This window comes from Aspergillus costaricaensis, assembly GCF_003184835.1.
Source record: "Aspergillus costaricaensis CBS 115574 unplaced genomic scaffold BO79scaffold_9, whole genome shotgun sequence".
Taxonomy (NCBI): Eukaryota; Fungi; Ascomycota; class Eurotiomycetes; order Eurotiales; family Aspergillaceae; genus Aspergillus; species Aspergillus costaricensis.
Window position 1 is genome coordinate 77,287 of NW_020291809.1, and position 18,026 is coordinate 95,312.

Sequence of the window (18,026 nt, forward strand, 5' to 3'; positions counted from 1 at the left end):
TCAAACCTCATATGCTTGGCTGCGGGAAACCATCACAGACAGAACTTAATTAGAAGATTTTCTTGGATCGGATCAGCTACCAAAGCATTTAACTAGAGAGTATACGCCAAAAAAAGAGGCAAAAACATACAACAGAAGGGATTCGCTGGTGGTCACCCACCCAACTACTAACCTCCCGGCGTGTGGCTTAAGTACGGCTGAGCGGACGGGAAGCCCTGTTTTCCACACCATGTGGTCGTATGTGATAGTGGAAACTTCATTTAGGATCATATAGTGATCATGGAAATTCTACCTTCTGCCAACCACGACAGAAACATAACAAAGCCAGAATTTTCCCCAGGCTCAGATAACCTCCTCTAGTCCTTAACAGCACAATGGCGGCTCCTCGCCCGAATACTCCGCCCATAAAAGTAGAACAAATAAGGGATAACCGCCATAATCGCACTAACAGCCCCCAAGAACGACAACGTATACGGTACGCCACAATTCTCATAAATCGTCCCGCCGGCGACCATCACCCCGCCCGACAAAAGGTATCGCGTGAATGCCATGAACCCTAGCGCGGAGGAGGAATAAATGCCATAAGAATCAATCACGTAGAGATATGCACTGACGAAGATGGTTGTCATTCCGTAGCCGAGGAGAGCGGAGGCAGCCAAGGGGGACCAGATGGATATGGATGACTATTAAATTGGTGTCTGTGTTAGTATCTAGGAATTAGAGAGCCAGAAGCTTTGCAAGAAGAAGAAGAAGAAGAAAAAGAAAAAGAAAAGGAATAAAAAAAAAAAAAAAAAAACTTACAGTGCTTGTCCAGCCCAACCAGAAGAGTGCAATAGGGACGGCGGGGGCACCGCCGAGCATGGTGTACCAAAGTCTTGCTTCGGGGCGGATGCGGCCTGTCGTCTCGAATTCTTTCGAGGTCCATGTGTAGACCAGCGGTACGATTAGACAGACTAAGGAGATTCCGACGAACATTGCGGCCCAGGTAATGCTGGTGAGGCCTTGCGAGAGCCCGTAGGTAGAGCCGAAAATAAATCTGTATCCCTCGAGTGAGGTGAAGAGGACGATGTAGACGACTGTGAGATAGAGAGCCATGAGCAAGACAATCGGCTCTGTTCTACTCCATGCGAAAGGTCTGTATAAGGCAATCAAGAGCCGTCGCCTTAGTGGCTCGCCGCGTACTTCCATCGGTGCTCGATACCGAGAATTACCTGTTTGCTGCCGGAGTGCCTTCGCCTTCCAATATAGAAGAAGGTCTCCATAGGTTTCAGGTTGGAAAAGGAGAACTGCAACTAATACTGTCGCACCCATGATAAGCATGATCCATTCGAGCCACCGCCATCCAAGAGTAGATGGAATAAAACTCCCTATAAGCTGCCCTATTACGGGCCCGCCGAATCCAGGGATCGCGTATATCAGAAATGCATAAGTCTTCTGTAATGGACTCCACAGATCCGCCACTGTTCCGCCAGAGCAAGTAAGTGGAGTTGAACCGAACAGCCCAGCCAGGAATCGAAAGATCAGGTGGGCAGTAACGTTAGGAGCTAGTGCCGATGCCATGATAAAAAGAAGGTATAGCACCATTGTGACAATGTAGACGAGGTTGCGGCCGAATGTTTCGGAAAAAGGACCGGAAACGAGAGAACCGCAAGAGAGACCAATCATGAACAGCCCTGTATACACACTATGACTTAGCACAAATGTTCTTTCTGCTTTTTGAGGTCTGGTCGAGTGAACAATCTTGTACCTGTTGTAAGACCTCCAACAACCTCAGTTGTACGAAATTCCGCGGCATACTGGGGTAGCCCCACAGCATCAATCGCCGATGCAGCCGTAACAGAAACTCCAATAAGAGACACAAACGCAGTCAGGATAGCTTTCCGTACGATGCTGAAATTGGCGGGGTTGAGTTTATCGTCGGCGGAAGACCAGTGAACGTAGATGATCGACTCGTCGCTGGGGTTTTCGTCGGATGCTCCGCTCGGCTGAGCGGAAATGCTATGGGACCTAGAAAGATGACTCGTGAGTCGTCAGTCGATACACTGCATTAAACAGATGTCGTATCTATACAGTCCACCTACCTTTGGCTGTGGTCGCCATTGCAGGAGGGGGCTTTTTCAAGGTTGGTAAGCTCTTGGGAGACTGCACGTTGAATTCGCCGGTACTGAAAATAAGCCTCCATTACTCCAGCTGAAGCTTGCTGTTTGACAGACGAAAGGGGAGCTCAACTTCGAGTATAAATATCTTCGAGACCATATGCCCCCAGCTCATATTCCCGAGAGACCTTCCGAGGCGCCCCACTTGTTACACGGACCATTACTTGATTGGTGATATCTTAGTCACTACACCCAATGAAAAATCGATCCGAGGCTGCGGACACGGCTCCGATTGGATGCCGCACATCATTCACATTCGAGGCTCGATGGGGCCATCAGTAAGCATGGCTTCGGCTGGCATCGCATCTGACCAGATAAAATCATCAAAGCTAAAAGGTGGTATACCCGCATCATTCGCAGTGAATGGATTGGACATGGCTAGGAGCGAATCCCAGTCTTGACCAATCTCATTCTGCTGTTGTTGAGAGAATCGTTCGGGTTGATCTAGAGAAAATCTCTCGCAGAGAATCTCCAGCAAGGCGACACATCTCTTTGCTGAGTCTCCAACCATACTGTAGCACTTCAAGACGCGAAGAGCGGCATGCCATGCTTGATATGCTTTCGGATCTTTCACAATGCCATCCTTTGCCTCGAGAAAGCGCTCTACTAGAATCATCATAGTGGCGTTGTAGACGTCTATTAGGGAGGTATTGAAGTTAGTGCTGGAACATGGGCCGACAGACTGTCCTTTGTACTGCTTACACAGAACAGAATACCACCAATTTGGCAGCGGCCCGAGGGCATTTTGGCGTGAAAGATGGCGATCATAAATCTCAATTAGTTCCTGGGCAACACGGAAGCATATGCGTGAACATTCTGGGAGCATTGCTTCAGCAAGGCTGGAATTGTTTGCATCAAAGAGTTCTGTCCCAGATGTCGAACCACCTCGAACACAATAGGATATAAGAGCCGGGCGGAACAAGAGGATGCGTGCGTGCAAAAAGCTATATTCATGTTAGAACCGTAACAGAGAATGGACGATATTGTATCTGGTCACATAGGCAGACTAACCGTGCCCTCAGAACTGTTGCTTGTCGCTCCACCAGAAAGTCACGTGTTGCAGTAGCTTCAAGTCGCAGATGTTCTGGAAGAGACTTGTTCCACATTTGCAACTTGCTATCTATTTCAAGGATCCTGATGAGTCTACGTTTGGTGTCTTCAGAATCATTGGGGTTGAGATAAAGGTCAACAAGGACCTCATCCAAAATCTGATAGAGCTCCAAGGCCTTCACAGCACCAGCCATGATACAAGGCTGCCCGTCTGGTCGTATCGGAGAACCAATATCTTGTGTCTCGAAGAATTCGTCATCGATCATGGACGGTAGTGGCACTGAATTAAATAGCCACTTGGGGATCATACCCGGTCGGCCCAGTGTAGAGGACAGAACCCTGTTTCACCCAAATCAGTACCACCGTAATAGAGAACGAAAATGTGCGCGATGTGTCAGTTCTAACAAGGTTTGAAGCCACTCTTATAGCGGCGAGTACGAGCTGGGAGATGGAGCCCATCTTGCTTACCTGTCCAGCCATACACAGCAATGCCATATCCGCCTTTTGTACTCTCTATCTCTCACGCTTTCAAGATAAATCGTCGACTCAGGTAGATGGACCCCAAGACTTTGCGCCATTCGAATCGCTTTCCCGACTGTCATCCAGCATTGGAAGACATGCTTCGTACTTTGCAGGTATATGGCGAACAGCAATAGACACGTGACTCTTTCATACGAAGGAATATCCCCTGTCTTCTGGTACAGACGTTTCGCGCGACCATAAAAATCGTCGCTCGCGCCCATGCGATCTTTGGGTGAGAGAAGATTTGAGTAGTGGCAGCCTATCGCAAAACAAATGTTAATAATGCTCATTGGAATGAGCGGATAATTCGCGGATGTGGGAGAAGTCCAGAGCGAGTCGTAAATAGTTTCAATCTTACGTCGATTGATTACAGGGTACAGTGCCCAGTTGTTGTCCCAGTAGGCCCCTATAAGGCCATCGGCCAGCCCTCTTGGAGGAAGTAGAAAGAGAGTCGGTTCCTCGCAATTGGAAAGGGAGGTTTGAGGGCACGGGGATCGGCTTCTCGGTATAGCTTTCTGTTCACCCGTAATTTGGTGGGCAATACCAAGCTTGAAGTTAATAGCAGTCTGAATCTGTTGGATGAAGGAGCTAGCACTGCTGCTCCCATAAACTTCACGGGTTCGGGCTGGGTCGCCTATTATCCCATTCATAGAATCTTCCCCATGGGGTTCGCTGGGAGATCTGTCCAGCTGCAGTGGATGAATAGCTGAGGGAATTGTTCTTTCTGGGGCAGTGGATGCTCCAAGCCCCGAACATAGTCCAGGGTAAGCATAGTCCTTGGCTGCCTCCAGGAAGGGTTGGATGGGAGCGTTAGGGACGCGCGGGGCGGCTCTGGATTCATCAGAAAATCTCGCAAGGCCAGGCTCTCTGACATCTGCTCCGTTCTCATATATACAGTCTGCTTCTTCGTGACTTCTTCGACAGGCACCACACGCTGTAGTTGATGAGCACCATGCTCTATCGTCAGGGACAGGGACTGGTACCTGGACGAACTCCGTCGCACTTTACCTTCCGGCGACGGCAGCGCAAGCATGCCGTCGCAATCTTGAGCCGCTTCCTCCGAGGAGCGTGGATTTGGGATGTTGTGTGAGGCTCCATGAGTGTAGAGGAATAGTTAGGTTTTATGAAAGTTAAGGATGATTGAGGAAGGTTTCTGCCCGCGCCTTCTCTTTCCGCGACTCGGGAGTTCTTAGTGCGTTTGGCTGCGTCATCGATCCCTACCTCATTTCAATCAGCAGTCACGTGGCTCACCACCACTTGCCCCTGCCCAAACTGATGACACACCATGTATGAAAATAACATCAATAATATACAGAAGCAAAGTTGTCGTGAGCCATCCTTGTCCAAAAATAGGAGCAAGCGCTATAGATTGTTGCCCTCGCCCGTGGATATAAAGACACTTGGAATACCTCCCGTCCGCTTATCCCGCTCCGCAAAACCCCCCTTCAACAATTTTATCCTCACAGATCTATTATCTTCCACCATATGTCTGGTGATACCTACAATCACGTTCAATCGCGCTACGGGTTTGTTGCCAAATACAGTGATAACATCCAGCATAGAGAAGTGGAAAAGAATGTCTCCAGGGCATTCGGCTACACTGCGGAGGATCTTAGTGCGCTGCCAGAGAAGGCAAAAATCTCGGATTAAGCTGTGGAAATCCCGTTGGTTTCGCGAACATGAAAGAGGTTTGGCTTTGCTACCTGGTGCCACGGGCGCCAACAAATAGGTTCTAACCTTAGGGCGAAACGGTTCTGGATCTTGGCAGTGGCAGCGGCATTGATGTGCTTCTGGCGGCTCGTAAAGTTGGCCGCAATGGACAGGCCATCGGCATTGACATGACAAAAGTGAGTGTCCCAAGACCTGCCCCCTACAGAGTCAGGGCTGATTTTAAACTGGGAATATGAAATAACTCGCTAAGAAGAACATCCAAAAGGCAGGCCTGTCCAATGCAAAGATCATCGAAGCCAATGTCAACTGCATACCGCTGCCTGACTCCAGCATTGACTGCATTATCAACAACTGTGTTATCAACTTGGTGCCGGCGACAGACAGAGAGGCCGTTTTTAAAGAGATTGACCGACTCCTCAAGCCAGGTGGAAGAGTAGCAATCGGTGATATCCTGGCTAGGAAACCGCTCCCGGATACCATTACCAAAAACATGGCTCTTTATGTTGGGTGTGTTGCTGGGGCTAGTCAGATTGGATTGTAGGACGAGTATCTCAGGCAGGCTGGATTTGAAGGTACATATACCACCATAAAAAGAGGCCCCCGTACTAATGTAATGACAGGCGCGTTTATTGTGGATACCAAATCGGACCTTAACCTCTATAAACAGTTGTCGTATTTACCCCAGAGCACGCGCTGCAGCGGTGGATGCGGCGTTCAGTCTCTTGATGTGATAGCGGAGTTAGATCTCAATGAGTGGGTTGGTCAGTAAGCACCTTCTTCCATCCTGGGTCAATAAGTCATTGACATTTTGTCTAGGCACTTTCCAAGTATATGCTGTGAAGCCCGAGACGGCTTGATTGAAGGGGTCATCTACATAAGAGCTGGAATTTCTTGATGCCTACGACCCAGATAATCCTGTAGTCTTGCCTTAACTTTGTTCCTATTGATCGGGTGATGTTTATAAGTAGTCTGAGTATGAGAGCAATGGGAGTAAAACTGCATCCTGTGACAAATTCCTCCAAGCCAGATGCACTAATATCCGAACTCGACGGGTGTGACTCCACCCTAGCCGGGGACCTGGATCCACTTTTGTTGGTTCTAGTGCACCTTCGCAGGAAGGGAGCATCATCCAATCAGCGTACGCCAGTGACATACTTGCCGCCGGCTGCCCTGGGAGTTTACATGTCTGGGTCTACGAATATAAATCATCACACTTCACTAGAAGTATATCTTGATCCGAGCCCAGAAAGTGTTATACTAAATATTCAATGCTTGGCCGTCTACAAGCCCCCTCGTTGCACGGGCTCACTCCATTCATTCACTCAGTAATACTATCGGTTCCCAGGAGATACGGCAAAATGGCGTATTCCGTTACTGCTCAACCTGGGCCTAGTATCCCCTCATTCATTAACACATTCCCATCTCTCGCAATATCTGAGAGCGAGGATGACTCCAATATTCGCCATAAATATCGCCCCTTTCTTCTCGACGACGGCGCATCTGACGACTGGGTCAACAAGTTAGAGTTAACAATCGCCATGGAGATGGCAGCGCAGGAGCTGCGACAATCAAACAACAGATTGAAAGTGCTAGTGTTGTACGGCAGTCTCCGCCAAAGGTCTTATTCGCGTCTCGTGGCATTGGAAGCTAGCAGGATTCTGTTCCGCCTAGGGTGCGATGTCCGCGTGTTCAATCCCGACGGTTTACCAGTCAAAAATGATACCGATCACGACCATCCTAAGGTGCAGGAACTCCGAGACCTCAGTAAATGGAGCGATGGGCATGTTTGGATATCGCCTGAACAGCATGGCAACCTGGTTGGCATCCCTTCCCTCACGTCTTACTACATCAATTACTAATCCACCCCAAGACCGCCGTATTCAAAAATCAGATCGATTGGATCCCGTTAACCACAGGCAGCGTGCGTCCCACACAGGGCCGGACGCTTGCTATCGCGCAAGTATGTGGCGGGTCGCAATCGTTCAATGCTGTCAATTCCCTGCGGATACTCGGCCGGTGGATGCGCATGTTTACAATTCCCAATCAGTCATCTATCCCGAAGGCATATACCCATTTCCCAGATGAAGGTCAACCGGGGGACCAGAGACTTCTCCCTAGTGGTAACCGGGACCGGTTGGTTGATTGTATGGAGGAGTTCGTGAAATATACCATCCTCATGCGACCTCACCTGGACCTTTTTGGTGATCGGTTCAGCGAGCGGGAAGAGAAGCGGATCAAGGAGATGAAGGAACGCGCCAAACAAGCATAAAGTGTGACCTAAAAGCTCCTGATTTGTAAATAACCATTCAGACTCTTAGTTGTTTGAAGAAACATAGATTGTCTAGAACAGCCCCTTGACTGTCATTGCTGCCCTCAACCGGTAGAACGAATCAAAGTAGTATATTTAAGCAGTCCATGCAGATGTGTCGTATTCATCCATGAAATCCGTGTATTCCTTCCCTGCTGCCACCCATCCTTTAATACCCCCTTCTAGCACAAGACTTCTCATCCGGGTGTCTTGTTGCTGCTCAATGTAGTCGGCTAACCAACTCGCGGCTCGCACTCCACGGCCCTTCGATGAACCTGAGTCTAGTGAGCACACTCCACCGCTCTTCAATGAGAGGAAGCGATAATATGTAACATACCACAGTACCAGATAACCTCCGTAGCCTGGCTTTGGCTGAGAAGAGAATAGAGTGTTGGGATTGCAGGGTACAGAGTCTGGGCTGGGAGATTGATGGATCCTCGGATGGTACCTCCCTGAAAACGCATGTCAATTACATTCACCTTTTATCCCGATCTACTAACTTACCTCGAAATCCGTCCGACGTAGGTCTATTAATAGGAAATCATGTCCGGGCTGTCTACCTGAGCGAAACCATCCTAGTACCTCCTCGCGACGGATACCGATTGCCGTGCTCCGAGGTGCGGGATAGGCTGCGTGCCAAGGAACAGTAGCTGTAGACATCATGGGTTAGTTGTGTCCTGTTAAACAGCAAAGTGTAAGGAAGATCATTCTATTGGGAAGAATACCAGCCGATTGTTCATACTTTAGCTGTGGGCGTCTTCTGGTTTGGTGGAACCAAGATCGCCAAACACAGCGTGAATGCTCCCTTGACCAATCAGCATCGGCCAGTGACATTCCAGGGCAACATCCGGTCTGAATAACCTCGGTATGCTGGACCCATTCTCCTACTATTTGGATCTTCCCAAAATTTTCAAAAAGGCATTATTCTGATTAACCATGTTTGTCAGGGAGTCCTATGAGTGTACTGGATGATTGGTTCCAACTTGATGGGCTACTGATAGTCCTGTCACGGCATGATGTTGCTACTAATGTCAGATCGTTGAAATGTTTTGTGACTCGCGGTATATATGCGTGCATATGCCGTCTTTCCCAATGTTATGATCAAAATGAGCATGTTGGTAAAGTAAGTGAGTGAGCGACTCATGTTTGAGTGATTGCGATCGCACCAGGCCAATACCCATAGTCTCCTGAATTCCGGGCAGATCGTTTAAATTGGTACATGGAATCGGTGTTTATAAGTATCGCAAATTATCTTGCAATACCTTAATATCACCACTAAAGCAGTCCGTCGCGGTTCCTGTGAAACCCGGAGCACAACCCCGCCTCTCCACGCCACAACCAACGCCAATCACGCAATTCCATAGTATGATTGATAATGACAATTCCTTGTCTGCCACCTTATCGAACCTATCATTGTCTCCAAATGCCACGAACCTAGCCAAATGCATAAACGTGGCAGACTACTTAAATGCGGCCATTATCCGTAAGATTGTCAACCAAGACCCGAATGTGCATTCCGCCCCGAGTACCAAAGTTCTCGCATTCGGCCACACAAGATGACTACAGACTCGGGATCTCCAGATAAGTTGCGAGTTGCTATAATTGGGGCCGGTCCAGCAGGCCTTGGAGCGGCTATTGAATTTTCCAAACTACCCTATGTTGAATTACGTGTCTACGAGCAGGCCCGGGAGCTTCGGGAAGTCGGTGCAGGAATCAGCATTCAACAGAATACGTGGCGCATGCTCGATATATTTGGGGTGTATGACAATGTCGATCCAAAAGACTTGTTTCGTCCTGCAGATGGACATGCAGTCCAGCATCGGTGGGTATTCTGCCTCTTATAAAAGGATATGACTGAACAATTGACATGTAGAAACGGGAAGACTGGGGAGCTATTGTTGTCAAAGGGACAGGAAGGTATGGACCCCCAAAACTTGAATTGCCTGGCTTCTGACCGTATCAGGCACACCTTCTCGCTATCTTCATGCTCGCACGCTTCGATCCGTACTTCAACAAGCTCTACTGAAAGGTGTTGACAAATCAAAGCTACGACTCTCAAGTCGACTAGTAGAAGTGTCTCAGGTTCCCTCAGAAGCATTCTTCCTACGCTTTGAAGACGGCCACACCGACGAGGTGGATCTTCTTGTTGGAGCTGATGGTGTCCGATCAGTCAGTGACCAACCCTTGTTCAATACTTGACCCGTCACTCACATTTTAGGTTGTCCGACAATTCGCCCACCCCAAACACCGTCTCAAGTACATCGGAACCACGGCGTATCGCGCACTCGCAGACGCCCGCGACATCCTAAGCATACCCGGCATCCCGGACTCCGTGACCTTCTGGCATGGACCAGCCGATCGTCTGTATACCTGCAACTTGAAAAACAATGTTTATGAGATTGCCGCGCGAGTTCCCCAGACCGCGGAGACTGCTCCTGTGAGCTGGGGACAGGATGCGAGTGTAGAGGAGTTCAGCTGGAGATACAAAGTATATTCCTTTCATGCATATCCGTATACTCACTGCTGATCAGATCGAGTAGGAATTCTCGCCTGCTCTTCAAAGCGTGCTTGAGAAGATCAAGGTTGTCAAGAAATTTGCCCTTTTCTCTGGACCACGGTTATCTAGTGTTATTTCTCATGGATCGATCGCACTTGTCGGGGACGCATCGCACCGTATGTCCTCATCATTCTCTGAGTGTCCCAAATGCTAACCATATACAGCTCTTTCCGGTGCATTCGGTAAAGGGTGAACATCTAAACTAGCGAGAGAACTCACTAACTTGTTTAGGCGCCGGCGCCGGCTTCGCACTCGAGGACGTCTACGTACTTACGCGCGCCGTGAAGTGGGCCCATGAGCGCGGACTGCCAATACAAGACGGACTGGAACTGTTCGATAGAGTTCGAGCTCCACATTATGCTGCCATGGTAAGCACCCCCAGGAAAGTATATGAGTCTACATATACTCAGGATCTTGTAGTATGACATTTTGGATGGTTATGGGAAATCGGATGTGTCGGTGAAAAAGACGGACGATTTCGACGAAGCGGTATCGTTGATTGTTGCGAATAAGTGGGATGATGATCATGGATGGTTGTATCGCTATAATGTATGTCACCATTGTAAATACTGATTCGATATGCTGACTTTAGTCATAGGTTGAGGAGGCGTGGAGGGAAACTTCCGAAGCCGAAGATGCTCGGCGCGCAGCGGTGGAGCAGTCGGGTCGTGGGGAAGATTTGAATTCTCGGCTGTAGATACAGCAACATTGGTATTTGGTTGTGGGATAAGACAAAGTTTTTAGAAGTAGACTGATAGAAATGATATAAATTCTTCTTGAAAGGAGATATGTCTAAACGTGACGCCCATTTCCGATATCCCATGTTGATTTATCATACAGTATATATGCATCTGCAATAAGTCTTGGTTCCAAGTCACTGATAGAATAATAGAAAACCCCCCTACAACACCAAGAACACGGTAGCCTTTATAAGTTTTGCTACCTCTTCCTCACATCAACCCAGCTTGTCCAGTCCGCTCATGTGATTCGTCATCATATCCTGTACCAATTAAGCAAACTCACCCCTTGTCAGCAAAAGAGATACATACCAAAACCCACGTCGGCATAAACGACGTCAAAAACCACCCAATGGAGGCCATCTTCCCCCTCCAAATAAGGCCAGTCTTCCCACCCACCAAATCATCAACCACCCGACGGGCATAATCGGAGCAAGGCATAGTGCCGCCTGTATTCGCTCCCGTCGCAATATCCATTATCTCCTTCGTCGCAGGCGCATACCTTGATCCCTCCAGATTCAACTCCGGTGCGCGAGTCCAGAGATTCGACCCCACGACACCAGTCATGATGGTCACGACTTTGACGTCAAATGGTGCGAGCTCATGGCGTAGACCCTCGCTATATGATTTCAATGCTGCTTTTGAAGATGTATAGAATGCTATATCCCAAGTTAGTTAAATCATGTCCACCAACTCCTGCTCACCCAGCAGCGAAATTTAAGCACGGACCATTCCACGGAACCGTCATGACCCCACCCATGGAGCAATGATTCGCGATAACTCCCTTGGCTGCAATAACCATCTCAGAGAATGCGTTCACCATTCTCACAACACCCCAGAAGTTGACATCAAAGATCTCTCTGGCTTTCTCGATATCCGTCTCCAGTGCCGGAAACGTAAGCGGGAGACCGGAGTTGTTAACTAGATAGTCGAGCTTTCCGCCCGTAAGGGATTTCACAGCTTCCACAGCGGCGGCAATATCATCGGCAGAAGTCACATCTAATTTGAGAAGCGTCATGTTGGGATACTTTGACAGATGGGATATTTTATCCATGGAACGGGCAGTCGCAATGACGTGGTGGTTCCGCTCGTGGAAGGCCTCGGCTAGGGCGGAGCCGATACCGCCTGCGCTGCAGCCGGTGATGAGAACGGTTGGGAGGGACATGGTTGGTTAGTTTGATAAGGTCGTGAGGCACACAAACATTGAATTGCAAGGATCGGGGATGATGGGGTTTATAAAGCCAGAACAAGGAGCAAGGAGGTAAGCTTACGGGTTGTGGAGATCTCGTATCCGGGCAGAAAATGGACCAGTGGATTACGGATCTCGTGGGTTCTATTAATAATAACGTTATCTTATCGGGCTGAATGGGGAATAGTCTGGTATGTTGCGGTGAGTTGGTTCATTGGGGGATGATGAAAAATGAGTCTTCCAGGATGCAAGTTGTTGTTGTGCATTGTTTGATGAGCACACTGGAGTAGCTGAATGAGGTGGACTTCATTTCGTTTCTTTTTCCCACAGAATCGGTTAGCATCTATGATTAGCGGGCTAGAGGGTGACAACCCGAGTAGCATTTACCCAGATATGTAAGGCCACTCAATGTACCAAATTCTACATTTTTGACATTCTCAGAATCTCAGTCAATCTATCCTGGATCAACTACTGCTGTGCTTGTCTAAGGCTCGCGGCACCAGTTGTTAAGATTTGGCCGGGGGTGACATATCCACCGACAAAGATAACCGAAGCCGTTAGACCCCATGATGCATTTATCCAACCGTGTTCATTACACACCATGATAGTCACTTAGCTTGTAATCGACTGTTTATCACGGAACAACGTTTGATTTGAAAATCTTCCACATTTCCCCCCGAAAGTATCAAATAGTGGCATCTTGGCCAGGATGGACAAAATTCAAGACAAAGCAAAACAACAGTATCATGAATCCTCACAAAATATGCTTTCTGCAACCTCGCTGCGACAGGAAAACATTTCAGAACCAAAGAGACGTCCTTGAAGCTATCATGGCCGCCGGGTGCCATACTGCACCCAGTTCCATCCATTTTCTCGAATATAGTTCAGACACTGTTCAACTTCACAACTATCAGAACCATCAAGCAGATGATAGGTCTTATCATTGGCAAATAAAGGCGTGAGTTCTGGTTTGTCGTATCTCCAGAATCTGACTCTGGTTCCAATTGCCGTGGCTGCAAAGGTTCGCGTTATTCCACGGATGTGCCCCAGGCAGTAATCCAGTAGTTGACCCTCTGCTGATTCCCACTCGGACGGATTGTCCTTTTCATAGCTTCGACACTGCACAACGAATACTAGGTTTTCGGATGGAACAGTATCGTTGCGCCGAGGCTCTGGGGAAGGGTCAAGCATGGCGATTTGTAGCACGATGCAATCAGGCAGTTTGTCATCTCCCCAGACTACCTCATTGCCGGCAACCTTGAATCCCGAGAACAGTGGAAAGAAGGCGATGCATGCGTTTGTCCAGAAGATGCTGACAGGCGATACGGTCGAGTCCGGTTTGATAGCGGTGAGCGCGCTGAATAGAGTGACGTGACGGAAGAAGACGGATATGGGTTGAGATGTCATATTGTCGAATGTAGATTTCGATGTCGCAGGGCAATCTATCCAGATCGTGATGATCTTTCAATCAATGTGAGGAGTTCTATGGTGTGAAGAGGGTAGGAGTTGAGTCCCGCGCTAAAGCCCCACCTTCCAGGCTGTGGCTGCGGCTGCGGCTCTGCACGTGTTGATGTACACGAATGTGCATCTATCATATCTGCTTACTCGCCATGTTTATTGACCAGTGTCTGCTGTCACTGAGAGTTCACACCGTGTAACCTGTGTCACCTGATACAATGCGTGCAAACAAGTTCCATCTGCCCCTCTTCGTCCCAGGCTTCGCCATCTCCATTTCCCATCAAAGTCACTGAGTTGCTCCATCCTCCATTGGCCCGTCAAGTAAATCAGGCTCACTCCGACCCTTCGGCTTGATTAGGCTATTCAATCTAATTGTGACCTGACCCCCTCGAAAGTGGTCTGGACACCTCCCAACAGTCGCCCAATACGTGGATCGACAATTGATCACGATGGTACGCAGGAACTTCTTCTGCCCCATTTGTGGGGTCGTTATCGAGCCAGTTACGGTCAATGCACTAGGCGAGGTAACGGCGCTGGAATGGTACCAGATGATTCGTGTGGGTTCGTTATTCCCTCATCTTATGACCTCTAACCTCCGTTGGTTTCATTGTTCGCCCGGGCTGATTATTGCCGTGTGGCAAACAGTCAGACGTCACGTATTTTGGGCCCCGGCTACAATCAGTGGTATAGGTTACCTCGACCCCAATGAGAGAGTTCTCGCCACGCCTGAACCAGAAGCTTCTATCACAGACCGACATGCCCAACGTGAAGAATATGTCAAATTCCTTGATATTGATGGACACTGGTCTTTCATCCTTCATGCCGGCTGCTGGGATATCATTATCCAAAGCACACCACGAACGGAATCGAACGTTACAAGAATTTGTACTACCTTACACGCTATACTCTACTGTTCCGTGTGGAAAGGTACTTGCATTGAAGACTCGGAGCATGGCTCTGAGGGCGCAGCCCACTTTCAGCGACAATTTGACAGCCCTGAGGCGGATATTATCCGCAGTCAACATGCTTATCTCTTGGTTAACCCCTCTCACTTACTTAGTGTGGAAAGCTTGTTCCTTCCAGGGCGCGAACATGATAGCTTCCCTTGTACTATCAGTGTCCCCAGCACCATTGGTGCCGACAGTGATAGGTTTTCCACTCTCCCAACTGAAATGATACATTATATTTCCAGCTACCTATCCTCAAAATCGGTGGGGGACCTGAGATTGGCCTCTCCTTGGGTAGCTGCCAAAACTGGTGTCATGTCCCTGCCACAAGGCTTTTGGTGGAGCCGCTTTTGCCCCGGTTTTGAGATGGACTTTGCGTTGCCAATACTGACTGGACCAGTGTCAAATGGGCGTCGAGCTTACTTCGCAATCAAAGCGGCACTGCATCTTCCGGAAAATTGGGGCCTCAAAAGTCGACGTCGGATATGGAATTTTATCTCCAAACATGCCGATTTGCTCCAGCATCACACTGTTGAAAGTGGAATTTTGTCCGTGGTGCCTTCTATCCTGGCGATTCACATACTCTACCGCGTGTGCAGCGGCATTCAACAAAATTCATCACAACGGAGGAGAAGACTGGTCAATATAATTATAACCTTCTAGTATCTGGAGGCAGAACCATACGTGAGACGGAATTAGCGTTACCCACTGGGAACGGACAGATCGACGGAGCAGAGGCTTTTCTGGTAACCTTTGGTTCCCGAGAATACATAGCCGGCCTGCGTTTCACACTCACAGACACTTATACTGGTCAGGAGCAAACGCGCCTTCTTGGTTATACTGGTCAGAAGAAGCAGCCTTTTGTCATGTTTCCTTCATCGCAAGACGTTGTAGGTTTTGGCGTGGCAATATGTGCAGGAGGCATTGTCGGCTTGAGATTACTCTTGAGGCGCGACACGCTCACTTGCTGGACAAGATGGATTGGGAACACAGAATCCAAGGAGGCGCATATTTCATACGGACATTTGGTTCCGGAGAGGCCTGTCGAAGAGCTTCATGTTCTAGCACCCTTTGACGTATGTATTTTACAATAGTTATGGAGTCAAGTGCGTCAGCTAAAACTGCAACAGGCATTCAAAATGGTCGGAATGGGAATCGACGACAGCCCATCCTGTTCTCCACCTAGCCAGCCACCGCAGCTCGAGCCAGTATGGACACCATGTCCCCCACGAGCTGGACCGCGCTTGTTGCCTGGGCTTCAGGCTCTTTCTTCCCAAGTTCTTAATCGTTTCCTGAACATTGACTTTGGCGGTGAGCGCGGGGAAAGGCTAGCGCACCTAAGCCGAGTCGTAGCGCACATCTCCAAGCCCCAATGTCCTATACTAGGTTTAAGCTTCTACTTTGTTGGACTGGAACCATTGCACTTCGGCCGTCAAGGAATGATAGAAATGTCATTCCTAATCGATGGACCCAAAGGAGAGAGAATACAGGGCGTTGCATACGATCGAAGATCGGACGTTGTCGTCGCACTTAGGGTATGCTAATTCTATAACCACAAGCCAGCGATCGTACCGGATGCGCTAATATATACTTCCTAGATGCTCACTAACTTTAGAGGCGACATAACATTCGTAGCTAATCGACTCATCGGTCCGTACAGTGCGGGCTGCGATCCGGACTGGCAAGACAAGCTTGACCATATGAGTAATATAATAAGGGCACCTAGAGGAGAAGTTATTGTTGGCTTCACTTCTGTTCTTGAAGTACGTCGTATATCCCCCCGCAAACAGATGTCGCTCACAATTATCCATAGGACGCCGGTGATTCGTTCCAGACATTCGGATTACAATGTGAAACGGCGAATGCCGTAGAATTGCATCAGCCACAACTTTTGGGGACCGACAAGCATCAGATGCCAAAGCTTGAGGGGAAGAGAATAGACGACATAAGTGATTATGTCGAACGCCGATGTTATGACTACACTACTGCCTCCCTAGATGGCATCGTCAGAATACGATTTTCCTGTGGACAAGACGGTCGTCCCAGACGGTCAGATGAGATCTCTGGCTTATGGCTAGAATATAGTGCCGCCCGTCCCGTTATTCTGGGGCAGTGGATCACTGAGGTTGGTACAATTACTTTGCCGGAAAATGAGCCTATAACGGAAATTCGACTTTGGCTTAGGGGAGCTACAAGATTTTTCAATTACTCACGGCCCGTTGGTCGTGTGATGCAAATTGGAATATCGACTCATACTCAATCTTTCGTGTGGCCACCGACTCGGCCCTCTGACGAGGGTGGAATAGTCTGCTTGACCTTCCAGAGCAGTTACTTGGAGAAGTTGGTAAGATTGCCCTGCCACCCGAGAGCCTACACGCCATAATGTACACTCTCGATAACAAATTTCCAGTCCTTGCTTATGTGGGTAATGATTGATACCTGGGATTCAATCTTTCCCATTATGGCCCCTTTATCGCGAGCCCGTCATTTGACGTGTTGGAGCGGCGGCTTGTTCAGAGAAACAAAATACCCATGGGAGGAACCTCACAAGGTACTATGGACACTCGGAAACGGCACCGACCGCTTAATTTCAATTACCCCATTTCAAACCCGCTCGATGTGGAAAGGAATCTCAGGATTGAGGTTCACTTACGAGTCTGGGCGAACTATCAACGCCGGCACTGCCACCACCGGTGATCCTACGTTGCCCGGAATCACGGTTGAAAAGGAAGACCGCCTTTACAAGGTTGTTATCCGTAAAGGCATTGAAGATTTCGTTGACATATATGTAAGACTTGAACGAACGTTCATTTATTTTCCGGCGAGTTTCTCCCGTGATATTAATGTCGGAACCTTGTATTTCTCCTTCAAAAACGCGAAAACTGGTCAAGTCACTACGCAATCCTTTGACAATTATAAGAACTTTCAGGATCTAGTATGCGATGGCGAGATCTCTCGGTACATGATTGATATTGACCAGAGACACTACAACTTTGACGATGGATGGAAAACGCTTCATACACTACCTTCGCAGATTCCAGATGGTGAAGTAGTAGGTCTCTATATTTCTGATGTTCGAATGGACTTGAATGTGGGGCTAGTTCTGCTGCAGGAGAATTCCGTTTGAGATGACTGCTATATGAGACACATAGTAAACTCACTTCTTCATAGATTTGGATATCTATCGTCCATTACCACCAACCAAAGCATGCCCAACTTCAATTGATGGATTGGTTGGTTGGTTGGTTGGTTGGTTGTTGTTCTAAGGGTAGATCGACGTTCACGTTAGTCTTCCGAAGATGGCTCGCCCACTCCTGTCTTCCATCTGGTCGAAGGCCCCCGTGACTGCACTGGAGCTCGTAAGAGCCTTCGTGTAGCTTCTCCTTTCTGACTTCGGTTATTTGTGCTTTTTGTGTCCTTTCCTATTCTTT

General features: G+C 48.5%; 8 protein-coding genes across 8 annotated transcripts; 3 read left to right on the forward strand and 5 right to left on the reverse strand.

Moving 5' to 3' along the window:
- Nucleotides 1-356: 356 nt before the first annotated feature.
- On the reverse strand, nucleotides 357-2,182 carry BO79DRAFT_286239 (MFS general substrate transporter; the record flags this gene model as incomplete). Its single annotated transcript, XM_025688443.1, has 4 exons — nucleotides 357-683; nucleotides 802-1,673; nucleotides 1,748-2,007; nucleotides 2,082-2,182. 4 exons carry the CDS (start codon nucleotides 2,180-2,182, stop codon nucleotides 357-359), a joined length of 1,560 nt encoding a protein of 519 aa, XP_025541556.1.
- Nucleotides 2,183-2,406: 224 nt separating this feature from the next.
- Nucleotides 2,407-3,730, reverse strand: BO79DRAFT_191502 (fungal specific transcription factor domain-containing protein; the record flags this gene model as incomplete). Its single annotated transcript, XM_025680831.1, has 4 exons — nucleotides 3,675-3,730; nucleotides 3,168-3,545; nucleotides 2,859-3,100; nucleotides 2,407-2,792 (listed from the first exon to the last, which is right to left on the reverse strand). Exons 2-4 carry the CDS (start codon nucleotides 3,512-3,514, stop codon nucleotides 2,407-2,409), a joined length of 975 nt encoding a protein of 324 aa, XP_025541557.1. The 5' UTR covers nucleotides 3,515-3,545; nucleotides 3,675-3,730.
- Nucleotides 3,731-5,213: 1,483 nt separating this feature from the next.
- Nucleotides 5,214-7,668, forward strand: BO79DRAFT_280802 (arsenic resistance protein ArsH; the record flags this gene model as incomplete). The annotated part of the gene is made up of 6 exons (XM_025688085.1): nucleotides 5,214-5,343; nucleotides 5,415-5,416; nucleotides 5,471-5,575; nucleotides 5,650-5,906; nucleotides 6,745-7,216; nucleotides 7,270-7,668. 6 exons carry the CDS (start codon nucleotides 5,214-5,216, stop codon nucleotides 7,666-7,668), a joined length of 1,365 nt encoding a protein of 454 aa, XP_025541558.1.
- A 135-nt stretch (nucleotides 7,669-7,803) lies between these two features.
- Nucleotides 7,804-8,410, reverse strand: BO79DRAFT_280806 (putative arsenate reductase (Arc2); the record flags this gene model as incomplete). The annotated part of the gene is made up of 3 exons (XM_025688086.1): nucleotides 8,212-8,410; nucleotides 8,045-8,159; nucleotides 7,804-7,982 (listed from the first exon to the last, which is right to left on the reverse strand). The coding sequence occupies exons 1-3, from the start codon at nucleotides 8,368-8,370 to the stop codon at nucleotides 7,804-7,806; spliced, it is 453 nt and encodes a 150-aa protein (XP_025541559.1). The 5' UTR covers nucleotides 8,371-8,410.
- An 853-nt stretch (nucleotides 8,411-9,263) lies between these two features.
- Nucleotides 9,264-10,961, forward strand: BO79DRAFT_280811 (FAD-dependent oxidoreductase; the record flags this gene model as incomplete). The annotated part of the gene is made up of 8 exons (XM_025688087.1): nucleotides 9,264-9,529; nucleotides 9,581-9,624; nucleotides 9,671-9,876; nucleotides 9,926-10,195; nucleotides 10,248-10,404; nucleotides 10,496-10,632; nucleotides 10,685-10,813; nucleotides 10,863-10,961. The coding sequence occupies 8 exons, from the start codon at nucleotides 9,264-9,266 to the stop codon at nucleotides 10,959-10,961; spliced, it is 1,308 nt and encodes a 435-aa protein (XP_025541560.1).
- A 196-nt stretch (nucleotides 10,962-11,157) lies between these two features.
- Nucleotides 11,158-12,166, reverse strand: BO79DRAFT_286241 (SDR family oxidoreductase; the record flags this gene model as incomplete). The annotated part of the gene is made up of 3 exons (XM_025688444.1): nucleotides 11,158-11,264; nucleotides 11,314-11,660; nucleotides 11,731-12,166. The coding sequence occupies 3 exons, from the start codon at nucleotides 12,164-12,166 to the stop codon at nucleotides 11,220-11,222; spliced, it is 828 nt and encodes a 275-aa protein (XP_025541561.1). The 3' UTR covers nucleotides 11,158-11,219.
- A 700-nt stretch (nucleotides 12,167-12,866) lies between these two features.
- On the reverse strand, nucleotides 12,867-13,668 carry BO79DRAFT_208171 (uncharacterized protein). The gene has a single exon (XM_025682332.1). It carries the CDS (start codon nucleotides 13,595-13,597, stop codon nucleotides 13,019-13,021), a length of 579 nt encoding a protein of 192 aa, XP_025541562.1. The 5' UTR covers nucleotides 13,598-13,668; the 3' UTR covers nucleotides 12,867-13,018.
- Nucleotides 13,669-14,097: 429 nt separating this feature from the next.
- Nucleotides 14,098-17,722, forward strand: BO79DRAFT_252912 (uncharacterized protein; the record flags this gene model as incomplete). The annotated part of the gene is made up of 6 exons (XM_025685956.1): nucleotides 14,098-15,186; nucleotides 15,318-15,671; nucleotides 15,726-16,130; nucleotides 16,194-16,358; nucleotides 16,409-16,939; nucleotides 17,006-17,722. 6 exons carry the CDS (start codon nucleotides 14,098-14,100, stop codon nucleotides 17,720-17,722), a joined length of 3,261 nt encoding a protein of 1,086 aa, XP_025541563.1.
- Nucleotides 17,723-18,026: the final 304 nt, after the last annotated feature.

Excerpts from the sequence above, each read along its gene's own strand:
- BO79DRAFT_208171 (XM_025682332.1), bottom strand. The coding sequence starts at position 13,597 with ATGACATCTCAACCCATATCCGTCTTCTTCCGTCACGTCACTCTATTC.